Source organism: Sesamum indicum, linkage group LG11 (genome assembly GCF_026168435.1).
Source record: "Sesamum indicum cultivar Baizhima isolate 11 linkage group LG11, ASM2616843v1, whole genome shotgun sequence".
Taxonomy (NCBI): Eukaryota; Viridiplantae; Streptophyta; class Magnoliopsida; order Lamiales; family Pedaliaceae; genus Sesamum; species Sesamum indicum.
In genome coordinates this window covers 15,406,648-15,424,648 of record NC_142667.1, presented here as the reverse complement: position 1 = coordinate 15,424,648, position 18,001 = coordinate 15,406,648, and the positions used below count along the sequence as shown (strand labels likewise).

Genomic DNA, 18,001 nt, shown 5'->3' with positions numbered 1-18,001 from the left:
ATAAATTTTAAAATTATATTTACACATCCATAAAAAAATTTTTGTTTACACATAATCTGTTTTCGTTAGAATTTAGACAGAAAATAATGATATCAACAAAAAAAAATTGCATAAAATTTTTAAATTTTACTTCTTATTTAATATTCTTATGTATATTTTTATATGTATAAGAGGATAAATATAATATATATATAGATTGAGATTAATAATATTATAGTTCTTCCACTCATAATTATATAATTATTACATGGCCATATTAAATGAGGAATTAAATTAAAATTTATACATTTTTTTTTTTTTACTAACATCGACATTTCAAACCATAATAAAGAGGGTCAAGTATAAATGGTGAATTTTGAAAGAGGGAATAAATATAATTTAAAATTTTGATTTTAAAAAAATATAATTTTATATTTTTAAAAAGAATCAAAATGTAATTTATGCTTAAATTTATGAGCGTTGATTTGCTGGTAGCTTTGGGCCCAAAATGGTATAAAAATATATGAAGGAGAATGGGCAAAAGAGCCCCAAAATGTGGTTGGGATTGGGGGACCTCATATCTGTAGATTTTGAGTGTGTGTTAGGCTATTGAGACTTGAGATGGTTACTAACCCGACCAATCACACACATAAAACCCCACTCACTAAATTTAAACAGACAAGTTTTGTACAAATTCCTTCTACAATTCTAGTATGGGTCAAATGTTTCCCACCTACTTGTTGTCTGCTGCACCTTAATAATGTCAGAGCAACCAGCATTATTTTTAGGTAATTATAAGTATTTATATGTCACGAATTTTTGTGTGTATCTCAATATATATAAAATAGTGGTTATTGTCCTAAAATTTTAAATCTCAATATTTGTCCCTTTAAAGGGACTCATGCAGTTGCTCTAAACATTGCATTAATTTTTTTAATAAATTACAATGATTTTTTTTAAAAATTTAACATAATTATAAATATTTATTTATTTTTTAAAAATTTATCAGTACCCATTAAAACTTAATGAAATTATGTAATCATTGAATTGAATACTAAAATTATCAAATTTGTCTTTGCTGTATTTTTTTTTTTAAAAAAAAATGGACAAGGTGAATGAATTTTTTTTTAAAAAATTATATAAACAAATCCATAAAAAATATGTAATTATAATGTATAGTCCATAATCTATTTTTATCAAGTTAAATACAAAACGAAAAGAAAAATACGAATGAATTGAGCTCATTTTTGAATGACTGTTAAGATTATAGAATACTAATAATGTTTAAATAATAAAAAGTATTTGTAATTATATTAAATTTGAGAAGAGGTGATTGTAATTTATGTCAGATGTGTTTGAAAGGAATATTTTGTTTCTAGGAGGAGGAGGAATTGAAGAGATGAATGTAATATGGAGATGATAGGTAATTTAACAAATAACATGTGATTGCATTGTATTTGAGTGGGGGGGAGGGGGGCCCTATACCCCCATCCCCATGCCCATATTACTGATATTTATGCCCAATCAGACTGTCGGTTGCAAATTCAACCCAAAAGAATGGTAGTTGAAACTTTACAGCTCACGTGCTAACCCCACCCCCCACTAAAATGTTTTGGACCTAATGAAGTATGAATTGGGCTGGGCCTATAGTGATATGGGCTTCAACAGTCCGAGACCCAACCCAAGCAAGCCCTGTTCCTAATTCTCAACGACAACACTACAGCCGCTTCTTTCTATTTGTGTCTAAGAATGGTGGGCGCTTTTTCAGCGCCTCTCACCAAAAACCCAATCTCAACCACAACAGATTACAATTTACAACTACAAACCGTATCTCCTATCCTCTCCTTCCCTTAATCCCTCACATTTTACACGTGATGTAATGATACACACGTTTATCTCCTCCCCCCTCCCTCTCTCTCTCTCTCTCCTCACTTCTGAAACGTCGTTCATATCTATACTCAGATTAAGCAACCATGCATGCATGGACGCACAAGAAGATAGATCAGCCACCGCCTTTCACAATTAGCGCCACCTCACGTGTCTGGCTGCCAGCCACTGCGGAGCAAACTGCAAACAGATAATTCTCCAGTTATACAACCTGTAATTATGAGCGATCTGGACTTTATTCTTCTACTCTGAAACGCTGCACACTGACCGATCAATGCCTGGAGTCCACTGGGATCAAATACTTCGTTTATCTGAAAACATCATCCAGGTAACTCTAAATTAAATTCTCTTTTAATGAAATCAGAATTATATTGAAACAATTGCTCGGCAAGCATGCTAGCTTTTTCCCTTCACTATTGATAACAGATCTGTTTATGTTTGAACGGTTTAATTCTCCAACTATTGTTCTTCTTAATTACAAACTTAGGACTTGATGGGATCAGTGAAAACACATTTATATCTGCTGCCGCATCTTTATTGCTTTTTTCTGAGTCCATCATGCCTATGACTTAAACTCCTTCAGGAAGAATTCGAAATATGACCCCACGTATATATACATGCGGGCGTGTGTGTGTGTAGACATCACAGAGACACACTTACACATTTATATAACCAGAAAAATAGCGTAATGCAAATGAGAGCGTCATTAGTCCTGACAAGGAAGAAAGTGGCTCCCTGAAGAGATCTTTCTAGACAATTCTTGAGCATTTGCTTCCATTTTACTGAATAGTATTATTTTTTCTTTCCTTCAATTTCTAGGATAAGTTAGGGGTCTAAGCCTGATTACAAGTTAAGCTGTTGAGGATAAGGGAAGTAAACTTATTGGAGTCGAAAAAAACGCAAAAAGAAGTTTAGACAAAGTCAGTTCCAATAAGACCTTTACGGTCCATCACAAGAAGTTCAGATTGAAAAGTTTGCACTGCAGAAGGAAACTCTTCAAACCCAATAGTAGAACGTTTCATGCCTACACAACCGTGCGTTGATACGCTAGGACTCGATGGAAATACTATAACAATCATCAAATAAATCATCATGTACTTGAATCCTACTCCTGCATTAACAACAGTTTCTATCTCAAAGAAAAGATGAGGGCATTAGCCAAAGAGTGATTGAACTATTCATCTCCACTTCTTGCCGAACTGTCGGTCCCTGTTTGCTTTACAAATTGTCCTCGAACACGGGGCCTTTGTTCTGCTAGTTTCTTTCTGTTCTGATATCGTACCTAAACCAAAAAGATAGTAGTAACAATAACAATAATAATTGTAAGAGACATCCATGGCAGTATAAAGGTTTACAAAAGAAAAAAGAGAAAGTATCACAATAGATCAAAAGAAAGAATCCTACTTCCATAGTTAAAGAACCAGCTGATCTGGAAGGAATCTAAAACAATAAGACGCAATGACAAAGGAAAAAGATTACAAATTCAAGTTACATGTTAAATTGTCCAAGTGGCAATCTGATGTCAACGTTCAATAGAGAAAAGTACTTCGCCAAAAAAGAATGAAATTGGAATCTTGTTGCATGCTGAGGCATAATAAACCTTGGAAGAGGAAACAATCTAGTCATGCATCTTTATATACTTTCATTTACGTGAAGTCTCTTAGTCACTCAAAAGTACACCATGCCTCTATATGGAACCTGATAAAACATCATCTATATCCTTTTCACTTTTAACCAACGCCAGTCAGAAAAGCAAGCAAGTGCTGACTGTACTATTCACTAAATGGCAACATACAACCATGTCCGTGTGTAACTTGATTGCAAATAACTACCCTCAATAGCTACAAACAGATCACTTCTGTAGCAACCACCACCTCCAAAACTACATGGAGTTATTGGCTTACCACCACCAGAAAAACCTTAATACTCCAAACATGCTTAGGGAAACAATACTGTTCAGATGTACCAAGTACCAAATCCTTCTTTCCCCCAGATAAAAATTGGGTCTGGCGGCTAGCCTTGTCCATCCTCCTTTGCACGACAGGCATACAACATCTCGATAACTGACAACCATAATAGCATGCAAAGACTGAAACCTTGTCTGGTCTATCAGTAACCAAACAAATTTTTAAGGACTCCCAATATCCAACCATAGAAATTTTAGCAAAAGTCTTCATTAAATTTAAGCAAATTTATGCAAATAAGAAAAATATGCTCAGGAAAACCAATGGAAAAAGAGTAATCTGAATCTAGAAAGCACAGGAGAAGCTACCTAAATACTTTACTTGCAATACCACAACCTTCCACAATCTCTCTCATGATGAAGTAAGGAAAATACAAGATAGATGTTCGTGGGTAAAGTAATAAATATTAGAGTCGCTCGACCAGGTGTGTATGAAACAACCTAGTCACCAGGTAACCTGCCAAGAAAACCTTGATATCTTAATTTAGGGAAATATTTTGAGCTTTATTTAGTGTCACATCAAAAGCTTACAGTTCCACAATAAAACAGAAAATCACAAATTTGAAGGGCTTGTAAACAAATTTATTACCTTTTTCTTGAAGCATCTTTCCTTCCTCTTTTGACGGAACTTGATCAAGGCAGCTTCCCGTTGTGCAAGTTTATTCTCATCTACTCTATTTCCACTACCACTGCCACTAGCATCTCCACTTCCACTTTTCCCACCTTGACCATCACTCTCTGCATTATTCCCGACAGCATTAACGGCAGTGCTGCTTCCATTCTGTCCATTACTTCCATGGTTACTTCCAGAGGCACTTCTGTTCAAACTATAGTTCCTGGGGTTGCCATCCATTGGTCCACCTAAAACATTTGTTGATCCACAATGTGGAGCATCTACAACCAACTTCTTTGAGGATGACTCATCAATGTTGGATGAAGGCTGATTTTCCAAGTTCTGGAAATGATGGTGATGATGATGATAATTTTGGTGATGAGTGTGCTGAATTTGGATATCCTGGTGTGATCCTCTTCCTGGGCATAAGTCAGTTGATTGCATGCCATTAGGCAGAAGACTGACTTGTTGACTGTATCTAAGGTCATTTTTTACAGGTCTGAAAGCAGAAGGATGTAAACCATTAATTGCTGATGTCGCTTCAGACTTATCTTTAGGAAGCTTATTAGTGCTTGAACCCATATCTATGTTATTGCTGACTCCATTTGAACTTTGATATACAATATGGTCAACTGAATAAACTTGCATATCACCAACTGACTCTCTCTTTGCAACTTCAATACTGTTGTCAAGTACGGAACAGCTACCAGTGATCCCGTTAGGAGCTTTGAAAATATTTGTGGATGTATTATACCTGCATCATGAGAATAAAACAAACAAAATTGATGATGATGATATCAATCCTAATAATGGAATACTCTTTTTCAGCACGAACAAGAAAAACAAAGAAACTCTAGATTATCTGTTTTTCTCTTCTTTCACACCTTGAAAAGGCTGATTGCTCAGAACGACGCAAGACATAACGATCATCTGGAACAGATCTCCCCGTGTCCTGCACTCCTCTTAGTCTCTTTAAGCTAAGTTCAACGTTTGGCTCTTTACAACTATCAGTTGCATTATTGCAAAATTCCAATTTATTCGCCAATTCTCGAGTAGATTCAAATTCTCTACTAGTTGGTTTCGTTTGCCCCTCAGGATTTTCAGACTTAGGTTCCACATTTTTATGTACAATTGTCTCCAAGTCATTGCCCTTTTCAGCATCATCTGTAGATTAAATTTGCATTGTTAATCAGGTAAAAGAAAAGAAAAAGAATAAAGCCAAAAATTAGTCGCCCATTTAATACCAGGTCGTTTTTGTGCATGGCCTTCCTTTGCTGCAATAAGTTGCTCCTTTTTGTTGTCCGAATGCTCAGCATTTGACCGAATAACTTGGGCACAGGTGCTGTCTTGACACTCAGCTACTTGATCCATTGGTGACAAAGCTTGAGAGCTGTCAACTTCTACAGCTTGCTTTGTCCAAGAGCTCTGTAAAGTAGTGAGAATTAACATTGTGTCTAGACAAAACCTCATTATTAGCAGGCATGTGAATATAAACAAATTGCATAGCTCGTCTAGGTGAAACAAAAAAGGAGAAGTGTATAACCTGTGCGCCACTCCCATCATCACTTCCATCTCCAACATTTATGCCATTACTCGCATCATTTTCACCATCATCACTAGCACTGTTGCCTGAACTACCTTTTGATTTCACAGATTTTTGAGTTTGTGTACCACTCTCACTCCCGCTTCCACTAGACTGAAGAGCATATGGTATCGAAAGAAAAAATGAGTGCCTAGTAGAAGCTAAAATAAACTTGTCTCATCATAGTTCATATTGAAGCAAACAAAATAATTTACAAATGATCCATGTAAATATAGTTTTTCCATCCAAGAGAACCAGGAAATAAGTTTGTGGTCTAAAATGCCAAGTTTATGTAAAAGAGGTCCCTACAGTGAAGTCTTTGCTTCTTTGCTCAGTCAAGAAGACACCATCTCCGTAGCATACATTGGTGTTCAAAGATTTCTCCTATCGTTTTCCATTCATTTTGACCATTAATCAGTATATGATACACAATTTATTACGACTGGAGAACAAAGAAACCAATCATGACTGAGGCTGCTCACACTCCCGGTTTTCCGAGCTAGATATTTTCATTGTTTTTCCAAGAAAAGAAAAATAAAAAATAGTATTAGTGGTGAACACGAAGTAATATGTTTGTCCAATCAACTTTGAGGTGAATGCTGATGTAATTCAGGAGACGATGTCCTGCATGTCATGGCTTTGGCCTTTCGACAATCATGTTTGCACACTTTTACCACATATGCAAGTTCCCAGTTCAACAATACTGCAGAGGAAGTTACGTGACTCACGCTGTGACATCTCCTCCATACATGCTGCCAAAGGTTCTTGAGCTCGTTCTTTCTTATAGGTTTAACCAAGAAGTCAACTGCACCTTTGGACAGACACTTAAAGACTAAACCCATTGAATCATGAGATGACATCACTGCAGAAATCTCAAACAGTGTCAGAGTTAGCGGTACCTATTATGTTGCAATAAAAGTGTCCAAGAGGGTAATGACTCACTAATCACAGGAATATTCTTGCGAGTTTTGTGGCTCATAATCTTGCACAGAAGACCTATTCCGGATATACAAGGCATTACTACCTCAGTTAAGACAATGTCAACATGATTGGTTAAATCTTCTAAAACCTTCCATGCTTGCAGTCCATTAGCTGCCTCTAGTACTGCATTGAACAGTTGACTGAAATTAGATGCATCGAACCAAATATAATCAACACAAATAATCCAATAAAAAGTTCCTAAACTAGATTAACTTCATAAGATGAATACATCAGCTCAATCTGGGAGAAGATGATTACAAGATACTAAAACAAAGATCATACAGGACCACAAAAATAAGGTCCAAGTTATTATCCGATTCAGTTATTTGGCTTCTTGGGTGTAACTTAGAAGTTGGAGCTCTGTACTTAATCAGGTTACCACCGCCATGCATCAATTTCTACAAGCATTTTATGGTTGAATGTAAAATAAAAAATTTCTAGCTTTTCAGACGGCAATGCTTTAGGGATGCTGGAAATTCTGTTTTTTCCCTATGCAGTGCAGTAAGTGGTCCAATTTATAGCCTCAGGACAGCATTTCACTGATCACTGCCATGAAAGTATAAGCTTGCATGTTTCAGCCAAGATCCTTGAGAAAGGCTGCCTTTCACAGATGAAAACAACCTCTGGAAGCATAGCCAGAATTCCCCAGCAATGACACGGTAAATGTTGCTGAAAAATAACGATCATGTAACACTGGTGAGGGGTTATGTTGGTCAGATCCAGAGAAAGGTTTAAGAAACTTCACCATATGCCGCCCATCATAAGGTTCTTAGGTTTGCCAATCAAAGGCATTAATATTACAAGGGTCGATGTCCATCATGCATAACTTTCAACTTGGAAGCATGTATACCAGTAACAAGTTGAGACTAATCAGACCACTACAACATACTAAAGCAATAGCTTTGAGATTCTCTCTACAAATCACATCCATTTGGATACTGGAGAAGAAGACAACAAACTATGGGAATAAGAATGAACCTAGATATAGCATTCGACACCTAAACATGCAAAAAGATCAATAACGTCTATGTGGGATTTAGAATATCAACCTGTTCTTTCAATGACAATAACAGTACTGAGGGTTTGCACAATTTGATTTCTTAAACTTCTCTGAATGCATTAAGGTCTCAACCTACATTTCTTGTACTAAATAGTTCCTGAACTTCCACCTGGTCACATTATAATTTTGATTTTCATAAGAAGAAATACTATGAAAACCTGGTGTTAACTGACCACAATGGAATCATGGATAATTTACTGGTGATTTGCGATCATGTTTCAATCTTTATCCAAGCACAAAATTCATTTATACTTTCTCACTGGAAACCATTAAGCCATATTTTCATTTAACATAGCAAAAAGTTGGCTACCTTCATAATTGCAATTTCGGAGCAAAGCAGTCACAACATGGCGTGTAGAATCATCGTTCTCCACAAGCAAGACCCGAATAGATCTCACGTGAAGAAACCTCTCCCAACAAACCACTGACCCCAGAGTCTGTTGTTGCTGCTGCTGCACTTGCAAAATGGTCGGACCTTGCAACCCACTAGTAGCTCCATGCTTTTCAGATTGATTGGCTGCATCAACATTCAACACACTGACTGGATTTGAACTCTGTCTCTCACCCAAAACTCCCTCTTCAATGCCCTTGTCCTCATCTGGCGACTCTTTTTCTCCGTTTGCATCAATAGTCATCGAAACACTCCCTGCCAAACCAGATCTAAAACAATGGTGATGAGGAGGCCAGGCGCACAGTAATCCTTCTTCTCACAAAACCTTTGATAAACCTTCGTCAAAGAAAACAAACAGCGCATAGCTAATAGTAATAGCTTCTTTCTTCAGGAACCCAAATCCTATAAAACCATCCTAGTCCAACAAGAAAATCATCAAACAATGAACAGAGCAACACAAAATACATAAGCAAAATTAGTTAAACAACTCTTTTACTTTCACCACGGTAAAACCGAACCAAACCGTTGTCAGCCTGTTCAATAATTACTCCTCGATTCCCTTCCAGTGCTCACATCATACCCTGTACCCAACACAACGGAGCATCAGTCAGCAAACCATCCACACTCCAAACCCTAATCTTATACTTCTTTAGCCAATCACAAAATACAGCATTAACATTAACAAGTTCACCAAAACAAATCATACATATTCATCAAAAAACCAATCATGGCGTTCATTATCCACCAAAAATAAATTAAAAAAAATAAATAAAAAAGAGAGAAAATCTCCTAACGATAAACAACACAAAAAACAAACAACTTGTGAGCAAAGTGAGATGATTTCTACTTATACTCAACAAAAGATTCATCAACAAGTAACATTACTTTCAGCGCCAATCCAAATCTACAAGTCAAAGTTGCTCAAAATTCCACCTACAAAGAAATGGAACAAAGAAACAGAGCAAAAACCCAAATAAATCGCAGCTATACAGAAACAACACATCCAAAATAAAATGAAATAACCCGAGATTAGGGTTTCGATTAAGATTTAGATAAGGCTTATCGTGTATACTTTTTTTCTAGGGGTTCTAAGTTCTTTCCTTCTCTGCTTTTGAGAAAATACAGGGAATAAAGGGTTGAAGAGGTTATTTTCGAATGCTTCGGGGGACAATGACGTGTACAATTTGCAGGCTCCGAGGACGACACGTAGGTTCGGAGACACCCACGTAGCTTCGGGGATGCTGACGTGTGTGGATGACGCGGACAAAATCTAAAGGCGAGAGCTCTGGGGCTTTGGTCCAAATCAAAACAGATTCGGAGCCTCAAATCGGGGGGACACGTGTTCGATTTCGCCGAAAATATCTCGATTCTACCGGCAGGGGAACGTCGTTATAACGGTTTCCCGCTCTCCGCTCCTAGGAATAGCTTTGGACCTTGACGGCGTTAAGTTTTGTTCTGATTTGACGGAATTGGCCCCTGAAACATGAAAAGACATAAATGCCCCTAATCAAAACTGGTTATCCCGGGTACAGTATTCCAATTTCCACGTGGTTAGGCAGAAAATTCGGGAAATTGATTATTAAAAAACAAAAAAAAGGGAAGTGATCTGCTGTAGTAGGGAACACCCTAACATACTGTGATGTTTCCACACGAGGAAAAAAAAGAAGTTATAACTTAGTTTTAATTACTTCTTTTATACATTTAAAATTAGAATTAAAAAAATTCAAATTAATTCGCATCTTAATTCTTTTCATTTTTCGTTGAAGAAAAAATAGTTGAATTTGTTGCACAACTCCTAAATTATAATGTGCCAAGTATGGGAAACGCATCGTGCAATGATTCAACAATTATTTATAGTAAGTAAAATGGATAATTAGGAAAGACGTGATTTGATATCCACCTTAATATAGTGCCAAATACGGCTCTCTCTTTGTAATTAGAGTTTACTCAAATTGTAGGGATTAGCTTCTGAGCTGGTATAGCTTAGTCCATTGATTAAGATTAAAGTTTCAAAAATAAGTTAAAAATTATGGGTTCGAATTCTATTGTACGTATGGATATTGATTTTATTTAATACAAGTTTATTGCAATGTGTATTTATTTCGTTTTTTTAAATTTATTCTAATTTCTGAGTCTATTGATTGAATTCCCAACAAGTATTTCTTCCTTTTTAGGTTATATTTTGATTGATGGATTTCAAATTCCTAATAACAAATTCTTGTATTTGTCGGCATAATTCTCAATTTAAAGATTTTGAAATGCTTTAACTTTTTCCTTGAATATTGATGGATTTTAAACTCTTATAATATAGAGTCATTTAAAATCCTTTCATTAAATCTAAATCCATCAATCGAAATGCATGCTTAGATGGTTTAAACGAATGTAGGTAGTGTAAGTTTGGCCAACTTGACGGTTTTGGCTAACACTTCCAAAGAATAGGAGAAATAAGCATACACGAATACGGATTCAGAGCAACTTTCCTTTTTTTTTTCCTCCCTAAGCTTGCAAATGAAACGAAAGACCACATCACAAGAATACATGTTTACCAACCTAAGGACGGACAATGGTTAGGGTCTCATCAGATCATATCAAACAAGACAATAGACGAAAAGGATCGCGTGACTGTAATCCAGAACCCCTTAATGAAATGATCAAGAAATACTTAAAGAGGGTGAGAATCTATTGGTCTTACTTGTGTTCTGGAGATCATCAAATGCTGCACGAGAATGGCTTACAAGGTTTCTTTCTGCATTGTATGCTGCTGATGAGAAGCCGAGAATCGGTCTACCGATATGCTGCAAACAGGAAGGCTAAGAACAGTTTGATCTTATAGAATGAGGAAGAGCTGCTGTGTTACTGTTGTTAGATGACTGGAGTGTGTCTGATGCTGAGATATTGGGAATGGGAAGTGGAGGGCAGAATTCAGAAGTAGGTTTCTTCCAAGGAGCAGTGTGACAAAGGATGCTTATAGTTAGCTATTTGATGCATGTGGATACCTAACTCCTGCTTTTGCGTTTTGACAGCCTGAAAGTAAGATGTAAAATGCTAGGTTCGTTATCATTGACAAATTCACATATTTACCCAACAAAGTAGCTGCAATACACACCCGGCGTCATACCAAACGGATCCTGTTTCAGTGAGATCCGGAATTGAAATAAGCTGTGGTCTTTACGGAATAGCAATGGCTCCTCTGTTGTTATATCTATGGAATAACTTGTTGTCAGTCCAAGTTATTGCTAGATCTTTTGGTAACACATGTGCAAGTGCAAATACGAACATAACTTAATGCGATGAAGTACATCGTAATAGAAGCAGTAGTCAAACTCGATTTACATCAAACCAGAAACACTGGAAATGAAAGAATGCAATGAGGGGCGTCTTGCCACTTGTAATTGTTGTTGAAGTTTATTACACTTGAATTAAGCCAAAAATGAATCTTAGTTCACGCCCACTCGTATAGTATTACAAAAAAATTCTTCCACTAAGAAATACAGAGGTGCAATAAGCAAGTCATCGGAATTAACACTCAGAATTTTTTTTGTTATTTTCCCATAAGGAGAAAAAAACGAAATAAATTAAGAAAGTTATGGTTTCTGCAAAACTTAGAAGCATGCGACGGACATGTGAGCAACATTCACAATCTATGCAGTGGCACACTGTTTATCCTCATTCTCGTCGAGGTTGAGTGCTTCCAGCAGCTTTGGCCAGGACTCCGGGATACCTCCAGGCAAATCAAATTCCAGCAATTTCCCATGACTGCGATAATATCCTTCCACTGGCTGGCTCTGTTTCAGTGGAGAAGAAATGAAAAGATATTTGAATTAACCAAAGTGACCTTTTTTCTGAATGCTTAAATTGACAGATAATTAATCTCTACAGTGTATATCAATAAATAAGTATCAGCAGCACTAATATAACAAAACTTTCACTTAAAATTCATAGAAGACAACCCAACATTATTCCTTTGACCCCGACAACCAACATACAGGACCAAACATAGAAGAGAGGTGGGGAACCGGCAGGGCCGGGCGAGGGCTCCTAGTGGTACCTTTTCGTTATATATCCGCAGCCTTTCTTTTACAATAGGTTCGGTATCATCAGAGCGAGTAATGAGCTTTGAAACACACTCAGAAGGAGGAAGGAGTGGGGCCATACTTATCTCGGGATTCCCATTTTCACCCTTGACATTAATCGATGCCACATTGAAGTTCTTTCCACATTGGCTGCAAATTCTTCTTCCAAGGCATTTCTCCAGTAGTACATTTTCTGGGAGCTTGAGATTAACCACTAGATCTATGTCAGTTACTTCATCCAATATTTCCTGCATATTATTAAACAACATAAACTATCAGAGTATGGGAAAGTGCAAGTTACTCATTAGTCATACCCACTAGGCATTTCAGGAAACAACAGAAAAAAGAGAATGGGAAGTAAACGTAACCTCAGAAGTAACGTGGTTTGCGACCACACAGTGATAGTAATTAAAATTCACATAAAAGCGGATAACTCTAACAGAATTCCAGTGAATGTGATAAAACTAATTGAAATATTGGTCACATGGGTAATTCCAGGACCGAACATGAATTAACCAGAGAGTACTATGCAAGAAATTCATGTCTTAAAGTCATTTCAATTTTCTATAAGTGCCAACTTGTTCAAACTCAAGTTGGGCAAGTGAACCAAACCACCTCAGAACCAGTATGGATAGGCTTGGTAAAGCCCGGGCCATGACCTGCCTATCACTGTTCAAAGGTGGGCCCGGACAGTCAAGTTGATTGTTGGAGAACACAAATCTGCCCATCAGCATCAGCAAACAGAGAAATTAATCCACAAGGTAGCTGCTGTGGAAATTTTAAATGCTACAGCGGTGCTGGTCCTCAGCCAGGCTTTACCAGACCAATCCTCAGCCAGATCGACCCATTTGCAACTTGAACTGCTACTTTAGTTTCAGTGGAACATGTAATTTATAAATGGCATGAGATGAATAAGAACTTTAGCCTAGACAATTCCAGATGACAAGCTCCGTCCACTGCCTAGCAAGCACCTATGGTCAGATGGTTACACAGAGCAAAATGTTTTAAGATCCTCCCATTAACCATTACTCAATGATCCTGTTCCTGTTTAAGTTGTCTTTCTTTCAAATAGTAGCGAAGTAATATACTTATCTACATATTCAAATAGGTAAATTATAAATTGAATGATAAGCATAGTACATAATCACCTCAGATTTTAAAATGCCTTATAGCCATGGCACCTATGAGAGTACTCATGACAACTATGGTTTGACCCCCACGTATTACCTACTGAAAAGACTTATCTGTATTAGATGATAAATTGCACATGCACATGTAACAAAACATTTATGGAAGCGAATAATCATTCATCTTATGTTATTATGTGAGACCAACAGGGGACACAAATTAAGACAAGCACTCATCTTCTCACCATTAGCAACTGAGATGAACTGAAAAACAAAACATTTAAGGGACGATCTGATGATAATGTAATAGCATTGGTAACTGCTAATACCCTTTCCTTTTCCCTTAAAACATGGAGAACCACTCAATACAAAGTAGGAGCTAAAAAAAGTGCAAGAAAGCAAATTCCAGATTTATGTTGGGAGCAGGAAGATGAGGCTTCCGTTGTAGTGTCGTTCTCTTGTAAAGCTGTAACCTTTACATTTATAATACCTCAGAAAAGTCTTATACTAGAACACTCTTTTCTGTAATAGTTTCCAAATAGAAAAATTTACTTACTGCTTGCCGTACGGTACGAGGAAACCCATCAAGTATAAATCCAGATTCCCCTTTGGCTTCTCCCATCTCAAGCCTCTTTGAAAGTAAATTTATAATTATCTCATCAGATACCAATTTACCCTGGTTCACAATCTCTGTGAGCTGCAATAAAGGAAACTAGAATCAGTAAGGCAACGTCAAAAGAGCATAAAAACACCTCAAACTCATCCATAATCAAAACTATAACTCAGCCCGCCAGCCCATTTTGGTAAGAGAATTCGTCACATCGTTGATTTACCTCTCTATATCTCCAAGCATGAACTCGCGTGCACAAGAAACTGAAATAAAATTTTCACATTTTCCATCAACAAATGCATGCTCGTATTTCGGTTAAGCAAATGAAACGCATTCAAAACAACCTAGAGAGATTGGAGTCAACATAATCCTCACTCACTATCCCACACCAACTAAACCAAAGACTTCAAATCAACAGGAATCACAAAGAATTCTATTCAAACTCGTTCACAGTTTCAGCGATTCCACTTCTACAAGCTCACTTCTTCAAATCAAAACACAATCAATGTAAGGATGACCTACCTGTTTCGATAGTGGACCAGAAGACGATAGCTCTTCCCGAACGAGATCGCCTGTGGCAATGTGCGGAACGCCGAGGAGAGCTGAGAGCCGACTGGCGTACGTACCTTTCCCTACACCAGGACATCCCAAAAACACCCACTGGACATTCCTGGCCTTGGGATCTACTCGGGGAGAGTAAGACTGAGATCTTAGCTCGACGGCGGCCTCCGTAGATAAAGACCTCCTAATGAAAGAGACGGCGGAGGAGGAGGATCTGAAGAGGCGGGCCAGGGCCGCCATTAGGTCTCAACGTTCGGGGCGCCGAAATCAGAGGAGTTTTGTGTTGCTTACCCGAGAGACTCTTAAAAGGGGAGGTGTGGTTTTCTAAGCTTTACCGTTAAACAATGTGGTGATTAAGTCTCGGGATCTAACGAAGATGTGTCCAAATTCTTTTTTCATTGCAGTTCTGGTGATAGGGTGAAAAAAAGCGTAAAAATGTTAAGAAAATGAGTATTATGTTTGGTTTTGTTTTTAACTTGTTTTTGGGTATTTTGTGGATATAGAGAGAGAAAAATAAAGATAAATAAAAATAAGTTAGAGATAGTGTGTATATTTGAATTTATTTTTGAATTTATTTTTGAATTTTATGAAAGAAACTCTCCTATTTCCAGATAATAATAGTTGATGCTTCATTATTTTATTATTTTTTTTCCTTTCCTTTTCTCCTAGTCAAAATTTAATGTGGTTTGTGAGTATCAAAATTCAACAGCTGCAACATGCTTTTAAGCTCCGCATGCAATTAATTTAGCTGGAGATGAATAAAACACTCCCAATAACATTAAAACCTTCCTCAAAGTTACATGCTGGATAGATACAGCTTGCTTATTACTTCAAACACATCCGTCCTTCCCATTGTTAAATTAGTCCATGAATTGCATGCAACAAAGTTAAATTCGAATAGCTAGCGAATGATAATAATTGACAAATCCGCCCAGTAAGTTCCTATTACAGTAAGCTCCTGAAAAGACAATAATTGTCCAAGAAATCAACTCAAAACATTGAATCATTCATCAAAAACTTCACTCACAGCTATTACAAAAAGACAAATCTAAGATCTAGGTTTTTCCTTTTTCTCCTTGAAGAGAGCCAGGAGTGAGACCCCAGACACCTTCACCACCTTAAACCTAACACCAGGAATATCTCCTACGGCGTGCCCCTTTCGCCCAAATCCAGCAATCAACACTTCATCCTGAAACAATAAAATTGCAAATTATTCATCAACGAAACAGATATTAGAAGAACTAGAGCAATCAAAATGAGAAACGGAACTCACATTTTCTTCAATATAGTTTAAACAACCATCATTAGGAACAAAAGCAGCAATCTTCTTGCCATTCTTAATGAGTTGCACTCTAGCACATTTACGAATAGCAGAGTTTGGCTGCTTAGCTTCAATGCCTCTGCAAATGAATCAGGTTAGAAAAACAAAATCCACTTAGAGATCACTGAACAAAGAGCCGGACGCATAATGGAAAAGGCAGAAGAATCTCACATCTTCTCGAGGACAATGCCTTTGGCGTGGGATGACCCAGCAAATGGTTTCTTCCATTCATTCCCAAGGTGGGATTTCTTGTAGGCCTTGTCAGCCCATCTTTGCCTCCTACGGTGGGACTTGAGCTTGCGCCCAGCTCCCATACCACGTGTCTTCCTGTAAGATGGTAAACAAGACCATGAATCACTTACAAGGACTGATACAAAGTAATAGACAGGGGTATACTGCCCATGCCTAAACCTTGGCACCGGCTTATCACCAAATACCACTATTAAGTATTAACTTACAAATCAGCAAAAGTCTTACTTAGGAATGAAATAGCTAAACTAAAATTTCATGCACTATCACATTGATGCAATATGCTATTTAAACAACACAGACTAATTCTTCCAATTACTAATCATGATTTTCGAGACACAAAATGATCTGCCAATTTTAAGAACTGATAATACTAGAAAAGAATCAATAACCAAACCTCACTAAAATCAAATCGATAACAAACAACCGATTGTATCCCCATAAATCAGTACAATTCAACGAAGACATTTTAACTCACCCATATAGAACGGAATTAGGCCATAAAATGTTAAGTATTATCTTTATTAAAAAATAAACTATAACTTCTGCATACTTTAAGATAAATTCTGTTAAACTTCTCATGCTTTACAAACACAAAAAACACACTTAGGTCATTCCAATACATGAATCGAAGAAATACTTGTTTTCAACAACTCCATACCAAATCTAACATTCAGAATCATAACCAGAAACATAGATAACTCTAAACAGAAAATCAAATCCGCGGAAAACTACACAGAACGCCATAATTCATAAACACGCATAGAACTACGAAAAAAAGATAATGTATTTGCATACCCCATGATTGCAGCGTAGAAAGCACGAAGGAAACGAGACCAAGGATTGAGGGGTAGGAGTGTAGAAGAAACCGCCGCTGATTCTAAGCCTAAACCCTAACCCAACAAGAAGAAGATGGTGTGTGGGCGGTACTTATATGCAAGTTCCGGAATTGGGCTTGTTTGAAATGGTTACGCCCATTGATATCTGGGTATATTGTGTAAGTCCAGCATGGATGGCTGAGCCCAAATACTTTTTATGATTAGGCCCTATTATTTATATCGTACATATTCTATACAATTTATTATTTTATTTTCTATATTGTCTTTCGTTCCATATTATTATTTGATTAATTAATTAATAATATTTTTTTTTGAAAATTATTTAAGTTTAATTATTGTATGTGAATCAATAAGTATATTACTTAGTGAGAGCATTATTAAATTAAATATATTTTTTAATTTAAAAAAATAAATATGAAATATATTAATCAAAATAAAATTTATTATTTTCTATGGAAACAATAATTATTAGTTACAAATAAAAAGTGAAATAATAAGCAAAAAATAGTATTTCTTCAACACACATGAATAAAACAGTCTTTAATTAATTAAGTTTATTTTATGAGTGATTTTTCTCCAAACATTATCAAATTTAGTTCTTATCTCTCTTTCTCTTTTTTACAAATACCATTTCATTTTTTTCAAGTACTTCTTTTATACTCAATACATTTTATCCAAATAAAATATGTTGTTGTAAAAAATAAATGAAATTACAACGCCATTGGCTAATTCGATCGATTTTTTGAAGATTTAGATACATTGAAA

General features: G+C 36.5%; 3 protein-coding genes across 7 annotated transcripts; all 3 read right to left on the bottom strand.

Annotated features, from left to right (window-relative positions):
- Window positions 1-2,776: 2,776 nt before the first annotated feature.
- Window positions 2,777-9,683, bottom strand: PRR7 (pseudo-response regulator 7). Of its 5 annotated transcripts, XM_011096450.3 has the most exons (11): window positions 9,529-9,629; window positions 9,342-9,389; window positions 8,953-9,037; window positions 8,376-8,871; window positions 6,967-7,128; window positions 6,753-6,886; window positions 5,986-6,138; window positions 5,687-5,867; window positions 5,327-5,606; window positions 4,419-5,196; window positions 2,777-3,148 (listed from the first exon to the last, which is right to left on the bottom strand). In XM_011096450.3, the coding sequence occupies exons 4-11, from the start codon at window positions 8,698-8,700 to the stop codon at window positions 3,041-3,043; spliced, it is 2,121 nt and encodes a 706-aa protein (XP_011094752.1). In that variant the 5' UTR covers window positions 8,701-8,871; window positions 8,953-9,037; window positions 9,342-9,389; window positions 9,529-9,629; the 3' UTR covers window positions 2,777-3,040. The 5 variants fall into 5 exon arrangements, with proteins under 5 accessions (XP_011094752.1, XP_020553415.1, XP_020553417.1 ...); XM_020697756.2 differs by lacking the exon at window positions 9,342-9,389 and having other exon boundaries at window positions 9,529-9,683; XM_020697758.2 differs by lacking the exon at window positions 9,342-9,389 and having other exon boundaries at window positions 8,376-8,858; window positions 9,529-9,683.
- A 2,128-nt stretch (window positions 9,684-11,811) lies between these two features.
- On the bottom strand, window positions 11,812-15,170 carry LOC105174371 (adenylate kinase). Its single transcript, XM_088875257.1, has 4 exons — window positions 14,789-15,170; window positions 14,213-14,353; window positions 12,505-12,777; window positions 11,812-12,241 (listed from the first exon to the last, which is right to left on the bottom strand). The coding sequence occupies exons 1-4, from the start codon at window positions 15,065-15,067 to the stop codon at window positions 12,098-12,100; spliced, it is 837 nt and encodes a 278-aa protein (XP_088731383.1). The 5' UTR covers window positions 15,068-15,170; the 3' UTR covers window positions 11,812-12,097.
- Window positions 15,171-15,699: 529 nt separating this feature from the next.
- LOC105174370 (small ribosomal subunit protein uS12) lies at window positions 15,700-17,336 on the bottom strand. The gene is made up of 4 exons (XM_011096448.3): window positions 17,196-17,336; window positions 16,320-16,475; window positions 16,101-16,227; window positions 15,700-16,016 (listed from the first exon to the last, which is right to left on the bottom strand). Exons 1-4 carry the CDS (start codon window positions 17,198-17,200, stop codon window positions 15,876-15,878), a joined length of 429 nt encoding a protein of 142 aa, XP_011094750.1. The 5' UTR covers window positions 17,201-17,336; the 3' UTR covers window positions 15,700-15,875.
- Window positions 17,337-18,001: the final 665 nt, after the last annotated feature.

What these genes read in the sequence shown, in the direction of transcription:
- PRR7 (XM_020697756.2), bottom strand. Translation starts at nt 8,700, where the DNA reads ATGACTATTGATGCAAACGGAGAAAAAGAGTCGCCAGATGAGGACAAG. An exon ending in TATGGAGGAGATGTCACAGC is followed by an intron (nt 6,139 to 6,752) that starts GTGAGTCACGTA and finishes TATGCTCTTCAG; the next exon opens with TCTAGTGGAAGCGGGAGTGA. An exon ending in CCATGCACAAAAACGACCTG is followed by an intron (nt 5,607 to 5,686) that starts GTATTAAATGGG and finishes TTTAATCTACAG; the next exon opens with ATGATGCTGAAAAGGGCAAT.
- LOC105174371 (XM_088875257.1), bottom strand. Translation starts at nt 15,067, where the DNA reads ATGGCGGCCCTGGCCCGCCTCTTCAGATCCTCCTCCTCCGCCGTCTCT. An exon ending in CTCGTACCGTACGGCAAGCA is followed by an intron (nt 12,778 to 14,212) that starts GTAAGTAAATTT and finishes AATAATATGCAG; the next exon opens with GAAATATTGGATGAAGTAAC. An exon ending in TGCGGATATATAACGAAAAG is followed by an intron (nt 12,242 to 12,504) that starts GTACCACTAGGA and finishes CCACTGAAACAG; the next exon opens with AGCCAGCCAGTGGAAGGATA.
- LOC105174370 (XM_011096448.3), bottom strand. An exon ending in GGCATTGTCCTCGAGAAGAT is followed by an intron (nt 16,228 to 16,319) that starts GTGAGATTCTTC and finishes ATTCATTTGCAG; the next exon opens with AGGCATTGAAGCTAAGCAGC. An exon ending in TAAACTATATTGAAGAAAAT is followed by an intron (nt 16,017 to 16,100) that starts GTGAGTTCCGTT and finishes TTATTGTTTCAG; the next exon opens with GATGAAGTGTTGATTGCTGG.